The 18840-nt window shown below is 42.9% G+C and overlaps 1 protein-coding gene across 2 annotated transcripts in view; it reads right to left on the bottom strand.

The window, feature by feature from the left end:
- LAMB4 (laminin subunit beta 4) overlaps positions 1-18840 on the bottom strand; it is a 724082-nt gene that overhangs the window by 572517 nt on the left and 132725 nt on the right. For both annotated transcript variants that reach the window (XM_069229818.1, XM_069229820.1), the window contains exon 3: positions 13343-13500. In XM_069229818.1, the coding sequence (XP_069085919.1) occupies positions 13343-13500 (158 nt within the window). The remainder of the gene's footprint in view (positions 1-13342; positions 13501-18840) is intronic.

Raw genomic sequence — 18840 nt, 5'->3', positions numbered from 1 at the left:
ATGCAGATAAAGATGTATTCTAATTGTTATGAATTTCATTATAGGTTTCCATTAGCATGTGAACATAAATGGGTCACCTTGTGTTGTACAATGTAATATCTGCTCCTCACCGAGTGACCATCTGAAAGGAGCCAACACTGTGTGACACACAATAGCTCCGTGTGTTGGCAGGCCTGCAAGGGCCTACAACACACAATAGTCCCCTCCTCATCTTAATTCTACCCGTTTCCTTGGTGTCTTGAGGATCTCACGACATTTTGCATCTTACAAACAACCAAATAAATGAAAAAATATAACTACATATTTCAAGAATAGAACATTTCTTAGAGAATAAGTGCCCTGCACAGGACAGTGACGCACAATGCATTACAAGCTTTAGATAAACACATGAATGAAAGAATGAATGAATGAATAATGTGGTTTGAAGAGCATACAGCTACTCCTAAGAGGGTCCCATCACTTTTAACTGAAGGTGAGACAAAAGGAACAAAAACCCTGAGCACCAGATTAACGGTGATTTGTGAATCACATCTACTCTATGATTTAGAAGTGCGATGAAGGACGATCGCTATGTGATGCAGTGGGCATATTTTCAAACTTATATCATGACAAATCAGAAATAAATAAGAGTATCAAGGCACAAAGGACTCGTTCTAATGTATACTTGCTAAAATTTAGGTGCAGCACTACTAACATTTTGTGCTAGATTGAGTCACATAAGTGATTGAAACTATCACAAAATGTTTTTTAAATTTACTTTCCAGTACATAACTTGCTTTCCGCTGGAACGTTGCCTGAAACTAAAGCAAACAGTCCTTTACAGTGTTTTACATTACTTAGCATTGTGGGCATTCCATGAGTGGTACGTTTGTTCTTATGTAACCAATCATGGGTGTTTTGATGCAAAACTCTATATGCTAATAGCAGACAGGTTTTTGCTCAAAAAAATATTGCCTTTTTGAAAGTGACATTAACTTTCAGACTTTCTTCTAATTTTAATTCTCCAAACATTTCCAACTTTGCATGTGTGCTCCAGTGTACAGGCCACACCCCAACTAGTAGAAGTTTTACAATTTGTCTTGTCATAGTACTTTGTATTGGAAGGGTACCATTTCAGCACAAAACCTATGCTACACATCGCTAGATCATCCTTGCACCATGGAGTTTGTGTTTGTGTTTGGCGCTTAGTACGGTTTAGTACAGTCCCTATTACATGAGCTTGTCCAGACAGCGCAAATTGTCCAGGATAGTGTCATATCTTAATAAAAATGGGGCCATATTTATACTTTTTGACGCACAACTACGCCAACGCAGTTTTGCGCCAAAAGTTTTACCGCTGGCTAACACCATTCTAACGCGCCATGCGGGCACCTTATTTAAGGAATGATGTTAGCCGGCGCTGCGGACTGGTCTGAGTAAAAACATATTACTCACACCAGGCAGCACTGGCGTGGGGGAACATGGGGGTTGTGCGTCAAAAAATGGTGCAAGTCAGGTCTGAGGCAAAAATTATGCTTCAAACCGGACTTGCGCCATTTTTTGACGCACAAGCCCCATTGCAATGACTCCTGTCTTAGCAAAGACAGGAGTCATGCCCCCTTGCCCAATGGCCATGCCCAGGGGACTTCTGGCCCCTGGGCATGGACATTGGGCACAGTGGGATGGAGGGGGGCCCAAATTAGGCCCCCCCCATGCCACTTTAAAAAAAAGAAAAATATACTTAACTTACCTGCACTTACCTGGGATGGGTCCCCCCATCCATGGGTGTCCTCCAGGGGTGGGTCGGGGTGGCAGGGGGTGTCCCTGGGGGCAGGGGAGGGCACCTCTGGACTCCTTCCGAGCCCACAGGTCCCTTAACGCCTGCCCTGACCCAGGCGTTAAAAAACAGCACACATCAGGCTGTGCCCCATTTTTTAAGGCCCACCCCCTTCTGTGCGTCAAAATGACGCTGGGGTGTAAATAAGGCGCATAGGCCTTAAAGTCATTTTTTGGAAGGGAACGCCTACCTTGCATATCATTAACGCAAGGCAGTTTCCCGCTTCCAAAAAATGACGCACACGGTGGAATTTTGATGTCCGCGGGGTCGGGCGTCAAAGTTTAAATATGGGGCAAGGTTTGCGCCGAATGTGCGTCAAAGTTTTTGACGCACCTTCGGCGCAAACAGAGTATAAATATGCCCCATGGTGTTTTCCTGTTCTCTTCCTTTTATGAAATGAAGCACTGCAACTTTGGTTACTGCGTTGCTTTGCATGACTTTTTAAGTAAATAGACCTCCAAATATCACACAAAAGAAACAAATTTGACACATTAGGAATAAATATGAAATGTATTGCCACCATGCAAGTCAACTTTTACTGATTGTTGATTCGTTCTTATTTATTTGTTTTGTTTACTATCTTTAATGTGTTAGTTCTTAGTTGCCACACGTTTTGTGCTGACTTTTGATGCTGGGACTATAAACTGTCACGAAAGGGGACTCAAGGGAGAGAAGGAGAGGAGACTGCCTGTTAGTGCCCCTAACTGGCACAGAGCAATGAGATCGATAGGTGTCATACTGGTTGAGGAAAAGGTAGGCTGGTAGATAGACCTAAAGGTGATTCAAAGACGTTTTGTGTACATTTTTTGAGAGGCCCATGGGGTTGGTACAAAAAAGGAGCGAATGAGGCAGCAAGTCGAAAGATAAAGCAAGCAGGGGAGTTTTTGGAGACTCAGGAGAAGGCTGAACGAGTAAGAAGAAGAAAGAACAAAAAAGCTTGCGGGAGGGGTCGTTCAGAGTGAATGGCGGAAAAAGGGCTAATGTGGTGTAGATACAAATTGATTAAAAGCAAATTAGTTAAGGGCCGTTTAATACTCCCTATAAGCTGTTCTACAGTTAACACTGATCCCTCCCACCTCTAAGTAGATTTAAGGTTGGACTGTATAGAAGCTAGCAAAGATGGAAATGTGAGCAGAGACAGAGATGGATCAAACCTTGCAGGGGTGGAAGAAGGATGAGCAAACAGCGAAAGAGGTTTAGGATGGAATAGTCCATGAGAAGAACATAATAAGACTCTTAAAAGGATATTAAACATCTTGGAGGAGGCGGGTTTTACCCTCGGAAAAGACAAGTGCCGGACAGGAATATACAGATTAGAATATCTGTGCCATGGGACTCGGGGAAAAAATGTAAGACCAAAAAAAAAATGATAGGAATGGGATCTGAACATGAAACCGAAGAATTACGGTCATCCTTGTGTTAACAGAGTATTACACTGCACTTATATGCCACTACAGCAATGTAACAGACGCTTTAAGAAAGCTACTGAGAAAATGTCAAAGATTTGAGTGGGAGCCAAGAAAAGAAAGTTACATTTGAGGGAATAAAATGTCAAACTCTGCAAGCCAAGATATTGACACCCTTCAATCAAATAAGACAACAATCTTGTCAGACAATACAAGTACCAGCCTTAGTGCCACGCTCTGAAAAAAGAGGAATAGTAAAGACGAAGTCTTGGCATCTCAAACGCTAACATTAATGAAAAATAAATATACATTAAACGGAAAACAGTCTCTAGCATGTGTTAGGACGACATCAGATTTCAAAACCTGTCTTTAGGGCAGAGATTTTCCCATTTACGTCCATCATAAGCCTTTGTGAAAGGTACGAGAGCCAGAATGGGAGAACACCATGTCACCAAGACTGGCGTGGTTATCAACAAAAATGCAAGGGTTTCTTTATCAGATTTAGCATTTACCTAGATAGAAAACAAATTGGTTGACACCTCTCCTTTATACCAGCTACAACTGGAGAAGAAGATGGAAATGAAAATGAATTTGAAACGATTGTGCTGTAGTTGGAGAAGCTGGGAAACGCACTTGGAACACTAATAAAAACAATGAATGAAAAAGTAAATAGAAAAGCATTCTACACTACAAGCGTTAGCAGAGAGAAATACAGACAGAGCGAAATGCAGCCATTATGGAAAATAAAAGAGGAGTTGTCTGTAAGAGGGTATTATTTTAAGCAGGGACACGTTTATGCCTTAGTTGTCTTTAAGGCAGAAAATTATTCAATTGCACATCAAGATCATCTAGGAAAAACATTGAAAAAACATTTTAAAAAGTGAGAATTATTGGTGGCCCAAGACTGACAGAGATATGGAGGAGTCTGTATGCACACCCTGCCATTCATAGTCTTGTCATCAATGGTAACGTTTCACATGTTGCTGTGCTGCTTTTATGGATGTCATAAAACATGTCATGAGTGATGTAATATGTGGGGACATTAGCAGTGCAGGGCAAGGGTGCTTGTTGTAGTTACCTTAAGGCATGAGTTTTAGTTACTAGAGATAACTATATCGGATGAATTTCAGTGTTTTTTTTTAGTTTAAAACATTACATTAGCACTGATATTTTCACCTAACTAAACATCACTGTAGTATTTGCTTTCATCAGTGAATTTCAATTTTTTTTAAACATAAAGTATTATTTTTTTCCCATAAATAAAGCTAACTACCGCCACACATGGCCTGTGGCGATGCTTGGCAGGGCGTTGGCCACAGAGCCTAGCCTGGGGCCATTCCCTTGCAGTGAAGCAAACCCCCACTGCACACATCTGAGTGGGACTTGCGACCAGTCCTCCTGGTGGTGCAGCCATGCACCACTGCGCACAACCTTTGGCTGTGCATGGCTTGGAGTTGGTTGCAGAGCCTGGTCTGCAGCCAGGTCCAGTGTCAAATCCCCCTAAGGGAACCAACCCCTTGCTTTGGCCCTCTGCCAGGAGAGGGGTTGTGCTGTCCGTCTCCCCAAGCCACTATTGGCCTCAGCTACCCCGTCTCCAGGAGCCTTTTGTTTTTGAAAAGGGGAGGGGGTTCACCCGGCCCACTTTGCTGAGCATCTAGTTGCCCTAGGGACCCGATCGACTGGGGATTTCTTTTTTTAATAAAGGGGAGAGGTCATGTGGCCTTTTCCCCAAGCCACTATTGGCCTCAGGGACTCCATCCCTTGGGGCTTTTTATTGTGAAAAAGGGGAGTGGGCACACAACCCCCTTTCCCATGCCACCATTGGCCCCTTGGACCCCATAATCTGGGGCCAAAAAATATTATCAGGGAAGTGGGAATCCACCCCCTCACCAAGCTGAAATAGGCTCTGGGGACTCATCCCCTGGGGCTATACTTTAATTATACAGGAGGGGGCATATGGTCCCCCTCTCCAAGCCTTAAGAGACCCGAGAGTCCCCATCCTTCGGGGCCAAAGACATACATTTTAGGGAAGGGGGGCACATGACCCCCCTCTTTGAGCCCAAATAGGCCCTGTGTACCTCGTCCCCTTGTGCCATACATTCAATATAGGGGAGGGAGCATCTGGCCCCCCTTCCCCAAGCCTCAGGCCTTGGGGACCCCATCCACTGGGGCCAAGCAAGTTAATATTAGGGGAGAGGGGCATGTGGCCCCTCTCCCCAAGTTCAAATTTGCCAGGAGACCCTCACCCAAGGCCAAATATAATGTTAGGGACTGGCTGGTGAGCCGTAGGGCCCCAGTTGTCCCAGGGGGCTCTTGCGCAGGAAGCCATTCAGTCATAAAGTGTTGTCAGGATGGGTGAAACATCTTGTCTACCATTCATATAGGAGCAAAGAACTAATTTTCCAAAAGGGCCTTGTTATGCTACTGTATGCAGCAATAAAGTTTCTGACACATCTACACAGGAGCAGATCTTTAATTAATGTTCTTTAAGGGCTCTTGGGTGTTTGGAAGAAGGGGGTGCTGTCATAAGCCGGTGTCAGAGAAAGCATTATGTCCCAAGCCACATGACTTCCAGGGCCCTCAGCGGTTGCAGAAATGTAATTATGGTTTTGTTTTTACACAAACCTGCCAACTACAATGATGCAGATTAACTTAATGAGCTATACCACTAGATTGCGCAGGATTGCCATGTTATTTTCTTTCACTGGATTAAATTTTTACTACCTAGAATCATGTGCTTCTGGCACCAGGCAAAAACAAAAGGTGCAACCAGATGTCCCCCATTATGTTTTGCCACATTTCTTGCAAAGATTTCTGACAAGCCTGCTTCGGAGTGGAACTCAAGTGTGATCGCCGAAGGGGTCGGTGATGAAAAGAGGCACAACATGAAAACTGAGTTCTCAAGCGATGACGCAGAGATCCAGGGGCGTAGCTTTAGGAGTGGGGTTGGAGTGTTACACATCCCTATTCAGGGTCGGACTGGTAAGGCGGGCACTCGGGCAATGGCCGATGGGCCAGTGTCTTAGATGCAGCCGTGGGCCTCTTTTTAGGGCAGAGAGGTGGCCTATTTGAGATCAATCTGTGCCTGTTCAGATGCTACCAGCGGCCCAGCAGGGGTGTAAGCGGCCTTTCTGGAGGCCTTGTGTAAGAACGAGGCATGTGAAAACCAGGACACAACTTCAAAGATGACTTGCTTCGTTTATTGCATAAATTCGGTTCTTCCGTAGAGAAAACATCCCGACCTCCGCCTCTCCCCGCAACCGTCCTTCTCCGTCCTCGCACCTCACATTCCAACCTTGCTCACCATTCTCCATTCGTCTCCTCGCGCACACACAACCAGACATTCTAACACTCACCTTCTCGCGCTCCCACCCGGATCTAGGATATAACACTTCTCCCTTCCTTAACCAAAACAACAGTAACAGAACATAATTTTTTTAATTTTTTTTAACATGCAAACTAATTACAACTAACTACGGCATTTTGTAAAATAGATACTTCACAACAAGTTATAGTCTTTGAGATATGACGGAGGTTTGACAGATCTGTTCGATCTCCTCACATCTGAACTGCACGGCAACTCTTCAGCGATATCCTTCCGACTACTTGAGTCTGAGTTCTGTGTATCCTTCCGACCACTAGAGTCTGAGTTCTGTGTGGAGACTCCAATGGCCTTCTTATGAGACACATTCCTACACAAGGAATTGAGATTTCCTCTAAATCTAACAATTCTATTCGAATTCCAAACTCTATTATCATCTGTTTTCACAGCATTAGTAAACAACTTCACAACCTTCATGGGACCAGAGAGTTTTTTTTTCATCAGAGGATTTTTGATAAGAACATAATCACCAACATGAACTTCCGTTTTCTTCACAGCATGAGTTTTATCAAAATTAATTTTACTCTTCACCTTCTTTGCACACTCCCTGGACCTCCACTCATCATTCACCATCATCCTACCCCTGCCATCAAGTAAATTATTAACCCAAGAAGGTTCCAATTCAGAATTTCCACGCCTACCTCGAAACAGAGTAAAAGGTGTTTCCCCTGTAGACGTGTGAGGGGTATGTCTATAGAGATAAAACTTTTTTAGCACTTCTTCCTTCCAATTCAATTGGTTATCTTTTGCAATTGAGATAGTTTCTTTGAGAACCCGATTGAAACGTTCCACCATACCATTACCCTCGGGATGATACAACGAACAGAGTTTGTGTTTGACACCACACCCATGCAAAAACTCATTCATTTCTCCTGAAACTAACTGCACTCCATTATCTGTGAGAATGGTAGTGGGTAAGCCTTCTTGAATTATTAACTTCTTGATAAATTTAATCACCTTGTTAGTTTCGATACTTCCAGTAAAATTTACCTCAGGCCACCTTGAAAACATATCAATAACCACAATCACGTATTCAGCCATACCACCACTATGAATGGGTCCTAAGATATCAAGTGCAATATCTTGCCACGGCCCTTTTGGAGTTTCCTTAGTGATCATGGGTTGAACACGAGGTTTCAAAGCTTTTTCACTCACCGCACACTGTAGACAATCTCTAACAACCCTTTCAGCTTGCATGTCCATTCCTGGCCACCAATAGGAGGAACGCAACCTCTCTTTGGTTTTAGATATGCCCATGTGACTATCGTGAGCCTGATTTACTAATTGACTCCTCACACTTCTAGGAGGAACCAACCTCGTACCTCTCAATAACAGCCCATCAACACAAACCAATTCATTTCTCACATTCCAAAATTCAGCACTTCCCCCACAACTTTTATTTTTAATCCTCCAATCATCTTGTATCAACTTGATGACTTCTTGTAGCACCACATCTCTTAAGGTTTCTTCACGCCATTTGACCTCAGGGATTATTTCAAAACTGACTTCACACACTTGATCAAAACATTCTGTATCATCACCCTCCAGACCTTCACTCTCATAGTTCCTACTTTCTGTAGAAACTAATCTAGATAAAACATCAGCTGACAAATTATGAGAACCAGGAACATATTCTACAATAAAATCGTATTCCTGTAATCCAACAATCCACTTAGTGATTCTACTAGAGACAGAATCAATTCCCTTAGAGTAGAAAACTTGACATAAAGGTTTGTGATCAGTCCGCACGACAAAAGAACCTCCCCACAAAAACTTTTTTAACTTCTTAATTGCCCAAAAAACCGCCAGTGACTCCCTCTCGATCACAGAATATTTGCTCTAAGCACCTCTAAGACTCCTAGAAATGAAGACAATGGTATTTTCAGGATTTAAACCACCTTGTTGTAAAACTGCTCCCAACCCTTTGTTACTGGCATCGGTTGTCAAAATAGAACGCATATTAGGATTAAAATTCTTGAGTGCAGGCGCTATCACCAGAGACTCCTTGATACTGCTAAATTCCCTCTCACACTCATCATCCCACTTGAAATCAGTACCCTTTTTTAGCAAACTTCTCATGTTAAAACATGAACTGGCAAAAATTCCTGACAAATTTACCGTAAAATTCAGCCATACCCAGGAATCGCACTAGTTCCTCCTTCGAAGTGGGGGAAGACAAACACCGAATAGAGTCAACCAGTTCTTTCTTGGGTAAAACACCCCCACCAGAAATGGTGTGCCCTAGATAATCAATGGCCTCCACTCCAAACTTGCACTTCTCAGCCTTTATAGTTAGACCACTTTCAGTTAACTTCTTAAGTACCTCTCTGAGTCTTGTCATATGTTCTTTGAAGTCCTTACCATAAACAAGTATGTCATCTTCATATATACATACTCCACGCAAACCTTTCAACACACGTTCCATCAACCTTTGAAAAACAGAAGCAGCAGAGATCAGACCAAAAGGTAATCGTACAAATCTGAAGGTGCCATATGGAGTAATGAAAGCTGTGTAGTTTCTACATGATTCATCTAGTTCGACTTGATGATAAGCCGACGTGAGATCTATTGTAGAAAAAAAACTTAGCTCCTGAGACTGTAGACAGCAATTCCGTAATGTTAGGAAGCGGATACCTATCCACAACAACACACTTGTTAAGCTTGCGGAGATCCACACAAAGTCTGATCTGGTCATTAGCTTTCCTTGCAATAACAGTGGGGGCCAACCACTCTGTGCCCTCCACTTCTTCGATTATTCCTTGATCCTTTAGTTTCATCAACTCAGTTTGAAGATCATCCCTTATGGAAAAAGGTACACTCCGTACTTTGCTGCAAAAAGGAACAGAACCAGGAAACAATTTGATTTTGTGTGAATAACCTCGCATGCAACCTATCTTATCACTAAATAGGTTTCTGAAGTCTTGACGAAGAGTGGAAATGAAATCTGGAACTTCTTCAGTGTTATTTACTTTTCTCACACCCGGCAGTTCCTTAAGAACAATAGAAGGAGAACTGTTGGGGTCAAGCATCACTCCCAAATCTTTTTGATGCCACCAGCTAATTATGCTATCCCCTTTTTTTGAAACATACACCTTCCCCATAGCAAATCGTTGAGCATATTCCAGTAAACCTACTAAGTAACCATGTAGTTCTATGGGTTCTCCACCATAAGCGCATGGTCTGATGTCAGGTTCGAAAAGTTGAACTTTCCCTTCTAGATGTTCCTGATACAGTTGATTAGATATTATCGTTATTTTGGCACCAGAGTCAAAAAGCATTAAGGTTCTTGCCCCTTCCACTAATACGTAATCTACGGGACCCTTAACTTTGCAGTCAGAAATCTGTAAAACAATCTGACCACACTGGAAGTCATCAACCCTCTGAGTTTCATCAAGGTCAATATCAATGGAGTTGACAGACTTCTTAAACTTCCTTTGGTTGCATACCGCAAAGAAATGACCCTTCTTCTTGCAGTACGAGCAGTAAGCTTTAGCAGCCGGACATGATTTATCATTGGCAAAATGTCCTTCTTTGCCACATCTAAAACATCTTTCATTGTTAGCAGACCCTTGAAAGGAGTTATTGGGTCTACTGTCTTTCCGCACTACAGACACTTCCTTGTACTCTTGTTTCTTCATGACATCAACACACTTTACCGAGTGTTCAATTCTCTTTGCAAGTAGGATGACCTCATCTAGATGTGGATCATCTAACAACCATAGTTCGTCATGTACTTTATCCATTTTGCATCCTAGCATGAATTGATCACGAATTCGTTCATCCAAAGTAGAGCCAAACTTGCATGAGGAGGCCAAACGTCTCAGGTCTGTTAAGTAATTCTCAACTGTTTCTCCTTCAACTTGTAGTCTCCTACCGAAATAGTACCTCTCCAAAAGTGTGCTGATTTTCGGTAGATAATGTAAGTCTAATTTTTTAATACAAATTTCATATTCATTTAAGGCAATAGAATCAGTGTCAGGAATATCTGGAAGATGGTCGAAAATCTCTTGACCTTCCGTACCTAGGCAGTGAAGTAACAAAGCAGTCCTCCTTTCAGTACTAAGTGATGTACCACAAACTCTAGAATATCTTTCAAATACCTTCTTCCATTTGCTCCACTTGATTGGAGGATCTCCAGGAGTGGAGAGAAAAAAAGTGGAGCAGCAACATTCTGCATTGTGTATGGAAAAAAACAATTATATATATATATATAATTAGCTAGTGTAAAACTAGACAAAAAGGTTTGTTTCTGACAATCTTGCGAGGCAGTCGCAGGAGAGACGGCATGCAAGAAGGAACGGCAAAAAAAAACACGTGATGGCAATGAACTCCGAAATTAGCACTTCATATGACTTTCAACGATAAGAAACAGAATTATCCTGGAAATGGGAAACGCTGAAGGATTTGAGTTTTAAAAGCATGTAAGTTGCTTTAAAAACGGGCTAAATATGCGCTGGCATCTGCATGAGAATCGCACTGGCATCAGCAAGCACTTCAGTTGACTTGGTAACAGTGAGCTCGAGAGCGCAATCTGCGCTCAAATCAAAAGTATGAAAGACGAACGAAGCACGTTTGAAAACAAAGAAAACCATGAACTTGTAGGCAGCTTACGGGTACAGTTCACGCAAGTTCATTGACATCTCCTTTTCCTTCCGTATATGTCTTCTCAAGTCAGGATGCTTTCCGAAGCTGGCGTGGGAAAAGCCTCTCGTCGCCAGTGTAAGAACGAGGCATGTGAAAACCAGGACACAACTTCAAAGATGACTCGCTTCGCTTATTGCATAAATTCAGTTCTTCCGTAGAGAAAACATCCCGACCTCCGCCTCTCTCCGCAACCGTCCTTCTCCGTCCTCGCACCTCACATTCCAACCTCGCTCACCATTCTCCATTCGTCTCCTCGCGCACACACAACCAGACATTCTAACACTCACCTTCTCGCGCTCCCACCCAGATCTAGGATATAACACCTTGTTATCTCCCCTTCACAAACAGGACAGGAGTCATCAATCCCATCCCCCGCTGGGCCAGCACATTGATACAAAAAGCTAACTTGGGCTGGCGAAGGGCACATTAATGTATGTAGATTGAACAGGGGGCCTGAACAGAAACTTACCTCACTGATATTCAACTGTGGTTCACTACTGTTAACTAATTCATGCACAAAGAGAGCTGGCAATGTTTGCTTTTTTTTAAATCTCAGTGGAGCTAGGAAAACAAAAGTTATACTCAGAGATCTTGACAGCTAGACAGATCATTCTGTTTCAGTTTTTTAGGACATGTCTCTTTTAGAGAACACGCTTCCTTATTTTGTTACTACTTCAAACACTGAAGCAGTGCTATGTGAAAATGCATAATCTGCAATTGCGGGCCACTTTTTTAATAGGGTGCCCAGGCCTATTTTCCATCCCAATCCAACCCTGCCCCTATTAAATGTATTTTCTGTTCAACAGTTGGGTACAGCTGTTCTTAGTCGAGTCTGGCGAGGTGTCTGTCGGATTTCACAAGGCATTGTTCATACACACAGAGAAAAAAACATATGCACTCACTACCTCTCTCTGTTTTGAAAGTCTTTAAAAAAGTTAGGCCCATATTTATACTTTTTGACGCACAACTGCGCCAACGCAGTTGTGCGTCAAAAATGTTACCGCCGGCTAACGCCATTGCAACGTGCCATGCGGGCGCCTTATTTATGGAATGACGTTAGCCGGCGCTGCGGACTGGTGTGCGTAAAAAAAATGACTCACACCAGGCAGCACCGGCGTATGGGAAAATGGGGGTTGTGCGTCAAAAAATGGGGCAAGTCAGGTCTGAGGCAAAATTCAGGCCTCAAACCGAATTTGCGCCATTTTATTTTACGCCCAACCTCCATTGACATGACTCCTGTCTTAGCAAAGACAGGAGTCATGCCCCCTTGCCCAATGGCCATGCCCAGGGGACTTATGTCCCCTGGGCATGGTCATTGGGCATAGTGGCATGTAGGGGAGCCCAAATCAGGCCCTCCTATGCCACAAAAAAAATCTGAAAAAAATACTTACCCGAACTTACCTTTACTTTCCTGGGATGGGTCCCTCAATCCTTGGGTGTCCTCCTGGGGTGGGCAAGGGTGGAAGGGGGTGTCCCTGGGGGTAGGGGAGGGCACCTCTGGGCTCCTTCCGAGCCCACAGGTCCCTTAACGCCTGCCCTGACCCAGGCGTTAAAAAACGGCGCCCATCAGGCTGTGCGTCGTTTTTTAAGGCCCACCCCCTCGTGTGCGTCAAAATGACGTCAGAGTATAAATATGGGGCACAGGCCTTAAAGTCATTTTTTGGAAGGGAACGCCTACCTTGCATATAATTAACGCAAGGCTGGTTCCCCCTTCCAAAAAATGACGCACATGGTGGAATTTTGACGCCCGCGGGGTCGGACGTCAAAGTATAAATATGGGGCAGGGTTTGCGCCGATTGTGCGTCAAAATTTTTGACGCACATTCGGCGCAAACAGAGTATAAATATGCCCCTTAGTTATTTTACCAATATTGTATTTTTCCTCATGTAGTACCCCAACCATTCTGCATTCTTCTCCCTCTCCAATGCCCCTAAAGCCCCTCTCACGTAGCCTACTTGTCTATAATGTATGCTAACAAAATATCCTAAAGTGATTGTTGGAAAATCCAACCCACCCTACCACATCCACCCAACCTTAGTGACCAACCTGCGCCCCTGCAGAGATCACCTGACGATCGGTACTAGAAAATCAAACCTCCAAGTAGCCCAAGATGCAGTAATTCTCAGGTCCATTCAATCCACAGGTGGAGGAGGCAGTCAGTTGTCCGCTGCGGCCCACAAGTAGATCGCCAATGGTTGGGTGGCAGGGTCCGTGATCGCAGTCATCCTCTGCATACAGCATACTTCCCAGGCCTTGATGAAATGTAAAAAACAGCATAATACCATTTAAAATGTATTTACTTCCAAGTGCATTTTGATACATATTTTTGCAGCAAAACGACCATTATAACAGCATGAGTTTTAAAAATTGCAGAAACAGTGTACATGTACATTGTACATAGTACTAATTCGAGCTGCACATGCCCTTTTCTGAACCTACACCGTGCACTAAAAATCTTACATTTCCTGTAATCATGACATCTCAGACTCTAAAGTTTAGTACGATCCCTATTACATGAGATAGTCCAGTAATATACAGGAAATTGTCCTCTGTAATATCAAATATTTATATAGGCAATTGATGATTCCCAAAAGCGGGATTTTCTGACTTCTCTAATCAATCAGCCTATCGCTGCATAGAAAGTCTCAGAGCATGCACGACCCAAGGCAAAGATGCAGACACCAGGCACTAAGAAGCAGGCAGGCATTTCGCACTCCTAAAGTGGTGAGGACTCGTGATGGGGCATGATGGGTCAGGCGTTGCACCCAAAGTTAGGTTTAGCTCACATACCCTGTACACCTTGACACAGCGAATGGCCATGCTGCCATTCTATCTGGGTGCACAGTGTGCAGATATAAGACACTCAAACTGTTTTCACTTGTTCCGTGGCACTATACAGCTAATGCTCTGCTTTTGCATGATATGGTGTATTTTGCGTTCAACTAAACAGTGGTGCACTCAGCGTTTGATGACAGTAATGCATCACATCTTTACACTCTTAGGCCCAAATTTATACTTTTTGCTGCAAAACTGTGCAAATGCAGTTTTGCAGCAAAAAGGTTAGTGCTGGCTTGAGCCATTCTACAGAATCAGCCGGGCACCATATTTAAGTGGCTAAGCCCTGGCTAACGTAAGAAAAAAAGACGTTAGCTGGGTGGGGGCGGCGGTTGAGGAGATGGAAGTTGAGTGTCAAACAATGATGCTAGGCTGGTTGAGGCAAAAAAATGCTTCAAACCAGCCTAGCATAATTTCCTGACTCACAACCATCCATAACACGACTTCTGTCTTAGAAAAGACAGAAGTCATACCCACCACACCGGCCAGCACAGGAGACCAGTGTCCCCTGGGCATGGCCATTGTACCCAGTTCCATGCAGGAGGCCCCTTGTCAGGGCCCCCAATGGCACTTTAAAAATAATTACAAAAAAACTACCTTTACTTACCCTACTTACCTGGGATGGGTTCCCCCATCCTCTGGTGTCCCTCTGGTGTGTGGGGTGGGCACTTGTGGGCCCATTCCATGGCCTTTAGCCATGGACATGGGTCCACAGGTCCCATAAAGCCTGGTCTGACCCAGACATTAAATAATGTTGCTAAGCAAGCTTAGCACCATTATTTACGTCCACCTTCCACCTGTGACCCATTTTAGCACGGGGGATAAATATGACGGTGTGGGGATTGCACCATTTTTTGGATGGGAACGCCTACCTTGCATCTCATTGATGCAAGGTGGGTTTAAACATCCAAAAAATTGCACTAACTCCAATATTTTGACATTAGACATGTCTAGGGTCAAAATATAAATATGGAGTTAAGTTTGTGCTGAATTTGTGTAAAAAGAATGACACAAAATAGCCGCAAACAGAGTATAAATATGCCCCTAAGTTTGCTTCTGACAAAGAGTCATCCCTTTCTTTACAGTTCTAAACCAGATATTGTTTTCGCCAATGGTGCCTTGGTTTGCAGTCTGAACATTGGCAAAGCCAATAGATCTGGCTATTTTAAAAGTGATAAGATAATTTGTGGGCAAGCACATGGGGAATAGTTGGATGTGTAAATACAGTCTTAAATGGATGACTGGGTAAATTGGTGAGTGCATGGATGAATGAGTGAATTATCAGGCTCTGGAGATATGTACTGAAAATGTAGTAAAATGCTGTGAATTAGTCAGTGCAAGGATCGCATCAGAGAAAAGCACCATCGTGCCAATAATTCATATACTATATTAAAAATAAATACCTTCATTATGCCGCTGCAGATATTGCACCGTGTCAGGATCATTGTGTCAAAAATGCCCTTGATATGTCAAGAATTAGCACCAATTTACATGATTAGATTTGTGTGATTACTAAGAAATCATTAGCCAGTGTTGTGTTTGCATCTTCACTCGTTCATCCAAAATGTATATTTACATTTGCATCATTATTCGGTAATCCTTAATGAATATTTTGGCCCCATCGTTCAGTAATTCTCAGTGCATTTTCATATTTGCATTATCACCCATTAGTCTGGAATGTATGTTCAAATTGCACTCTGAAATATTGAGAGACATTCACTATTTGTCTCATCACAGTATTGGCTTTATGGCTGCAATTGCACCATCATTCGCTGATGCTTATTACACTTTCAGACTTACTGCATCACTATAATCCTGCTGATTGCTGCTCAGATCAGCAATCATGGGTGCATTGTCAGATTAGTACCATTACTTAATAATCCTCAGAGCCTATACAGATTTGAACAATCACTCAATACAATTCTTAGGTCATGTTCATTTCTACAGATCACCCAGTAATCTTTGGTGAATATTCATATTTGTCCCATCACTCACTAATAACGGGTTCATGACAGCATTTACACCTTCGCTTTTAAATCATTAGTGCATGTTCACTTTTGCCACATCGCTCAGTAATCTTTGGTGAATGTGCATATTTGTAAATCACTCAGTAATCCTCAGTAGGTGCTCATAAATAGCTCCACGTGACCCTTGTAGTTTGCTTGCCTTATTGTAGCCTCTGCATTAAATCTCACCTCAGGGCCCAGCAGAGTTTGAAGCCCATCACCAGGTCATGCATCTCAGTGCTTGAGTAGGACACGACCAGTGCAGTGACAGACATGGTAGTGGGTGGATCTCAGCTGGCATCCTCCAATGGCAGAACTCTTAGCTTGGGATCCTTTCACAGGTAGCTTCATGGGCGAATGACCACCACCAGATTCTAATGCAGTAAATGAAGGGGACTGTCCTAGCCTACCAAGTTCACGAAGGACTGCAATGAGCATCTCTGTCAAGCAAAATAAGCCCAGTGACAGGTGCACATCAAGGGACTGCCACTGTGCAAAGATGGCCTCTTGCGATCATTCATCTCGTGATCCTGCTTCAAAATGCCAGCAGATGCCATCACTTATCTTTTTATTTCCATGATAAAGGTAATTTCTGGCAGAGCGAAAATGTACAGCCACCACAAAGATAAGCAGCATAACTGATTTTGAGGGAAATCGCCTCATTTGTAGTGCCAACTGCATTGTCACATTCATTAGGTAGCCATTTTACATGAAGAGATAGCATTCAAAATCCAGTGGGGGTTATCTGTGAATCGTTTCACTGCTTTGCGGTCTATATTTTTCTGTACTGGGCACTTGGCCACTGTCGCTGCCAGCCCACTCCTGTTTTATTGTCTGATCTAAACTGTGAACAAGATTGCTACAAGGAGAAGTCTTGATGTGGCTCCGCTTGACATGCTCCTCTGCAGCAGAAGCTATTGGCTACCTAGTCAGATGTGACCATTGACCAATCAGAGCTAAACTTTTCAATACTTTTTGGGCTAATCCAAATATTCTTTTAAAATTACAAAAATGTGGTTCTGTTTGTTTCGTTGTAAAATGTAGGTGTATCTTATCTAAACCTGGATGGTCTAGCCAGTCACTCTAGAGGATCTCCGAAGTATTGTGTGCTCTGTGTTGGGATCTTGTGGGTGGAGAAATCAGGTATGCGTGTTGTGTGCTTAGTTGGTTCTGGATGGAAAAATCGTAGTGGTAGAAGTGGTGATATTTTGAGGAATAAAAAGCATATAGGAGATAGCACCACTGTTTAGGAACTTTCAAGGTCGTCAAGAATAGAGAGGTGAGGAAGCAAAACTATCATGTCAAACAATGTCAGTGTGGTGTTGAGGCTCATATGTTGACAGTCAGTTGGCCTTTGGTGCTTTGTGCACATGGAAGAGGGTGACACTGCATGAATTGTGTGAGCTTTACCTAGTATGTTCGAGGAATACATTACCAGACGTTGATCTTTGACTCAGTGTTGGTGGTGATATAATGTGTTTAAATTGCATTTATACAGTGCTTACTACCCCTGACGAGGTGTTGAAGTGCTATATGGCGAGATGCATAGTACCCAAGAGCCCAAAGTAGTTAGTAGTCAGTTTGTTAACTATTGGGGTTTCTTTTGCATGCTCATTCCATGCATTTGGTCTAGTTTCTTTGTGGCATCTTATTGACATAGATGGGGGCTACAGAGAAGCAATTGCTAGCTGGAATTAATAGACATTGTTTCCAAAAAAAGCTTAGGACAGAGAGGCATGAGTTTAGAATAATTTAAATATAGAAGATGCAAACAGACGGTAAAAGGGAAGCAGAGGTGCATTTAAAAAACATAAAAGATGGAAGTAAGTAAATGTTTCATTGAGGGCCACTTTTAATGCAGGATTTTAATGAATATAACAGGCTGATATTCTTTGTACGCAACTTGTGGATATAAACCTGTTGAAATGAACAGTTTTAAATTCTGCTCCTAAGGAATATAGAATACACAATCTTTCTAGGCACTTAATAGGTGACACATATTCTTCCCACAGTGAAACAGGAAGCCCAGTGCTTGTTGAGACCCCTTTACTGTCAAGCAGTGCGACAAATGAGCACATTTCCGTTAATCACAGTTTCTTTTTGAGAACACCCCAGAGAGACACTTTTATATGGATACTACAGCAGTAAATGCAATACTACAAAGTATTGTTACAGTTAAAGCAATCATTTGCACCACACATAACCTATACATATAATATAAAACATGTTATGTAAACACCCACCAACTTACAACCATAACAAGACACTTTATAAACACATTGCAGCAATTATTAGTATATTGAGTGCATGCTTGTGACCCATTCAATACCTGGTTCAGAAGGTGCTGTCCCCTGTGACCGCCTGAATACCACCCACACAGAACAAACACCATTGTCCAGCGGAATGGGTGTGCCTGAGGTCACCTTCTAGCATCCACTTTGCCTCATGGTGGAAACCATCAATGTATACATGCATTTAAGATAGCTTTTGTGCTGAAGGTGGCTCTCATTTGGGCACAACTTCTTAACTGTGCGGTTTAGAGGGTAGTGTGACACATAGAGTTTTCTCCCACGATGATTCAGCACTTTGTTTAGTGTACAACTGTAGTACTGGATACCACTGATCTCTTCAGGAAGAATGCCAGCAAAAGGTGTCAGTGCTAGTGCATTGGGGATCCCTGCGCCCTGAAATTTAGACCCAGAGCAGACCATCACCTAATGCGATGGTGGATTAAAGAAACTGATCAGGGTT

Source organism: Pleurodeles waltl, chromosome 4_1, assembly GCF_031143425.1.
Source record: "Pleurodeles waltl isolate 20211129_DDA chromosome 4_1, aPleWal1.hap1.20221129, whole genome shotgun sequence".
NCBI classification, from domain to species: Eukaryota; Metazoa; Chordata; class Amphibia; order Caudata; family Salamandridae; genus Pleurodeles; species Pleurodeles waltl.
This window is presented reverse-complemented; position numbering and strand designations above follow the sequence as displayed.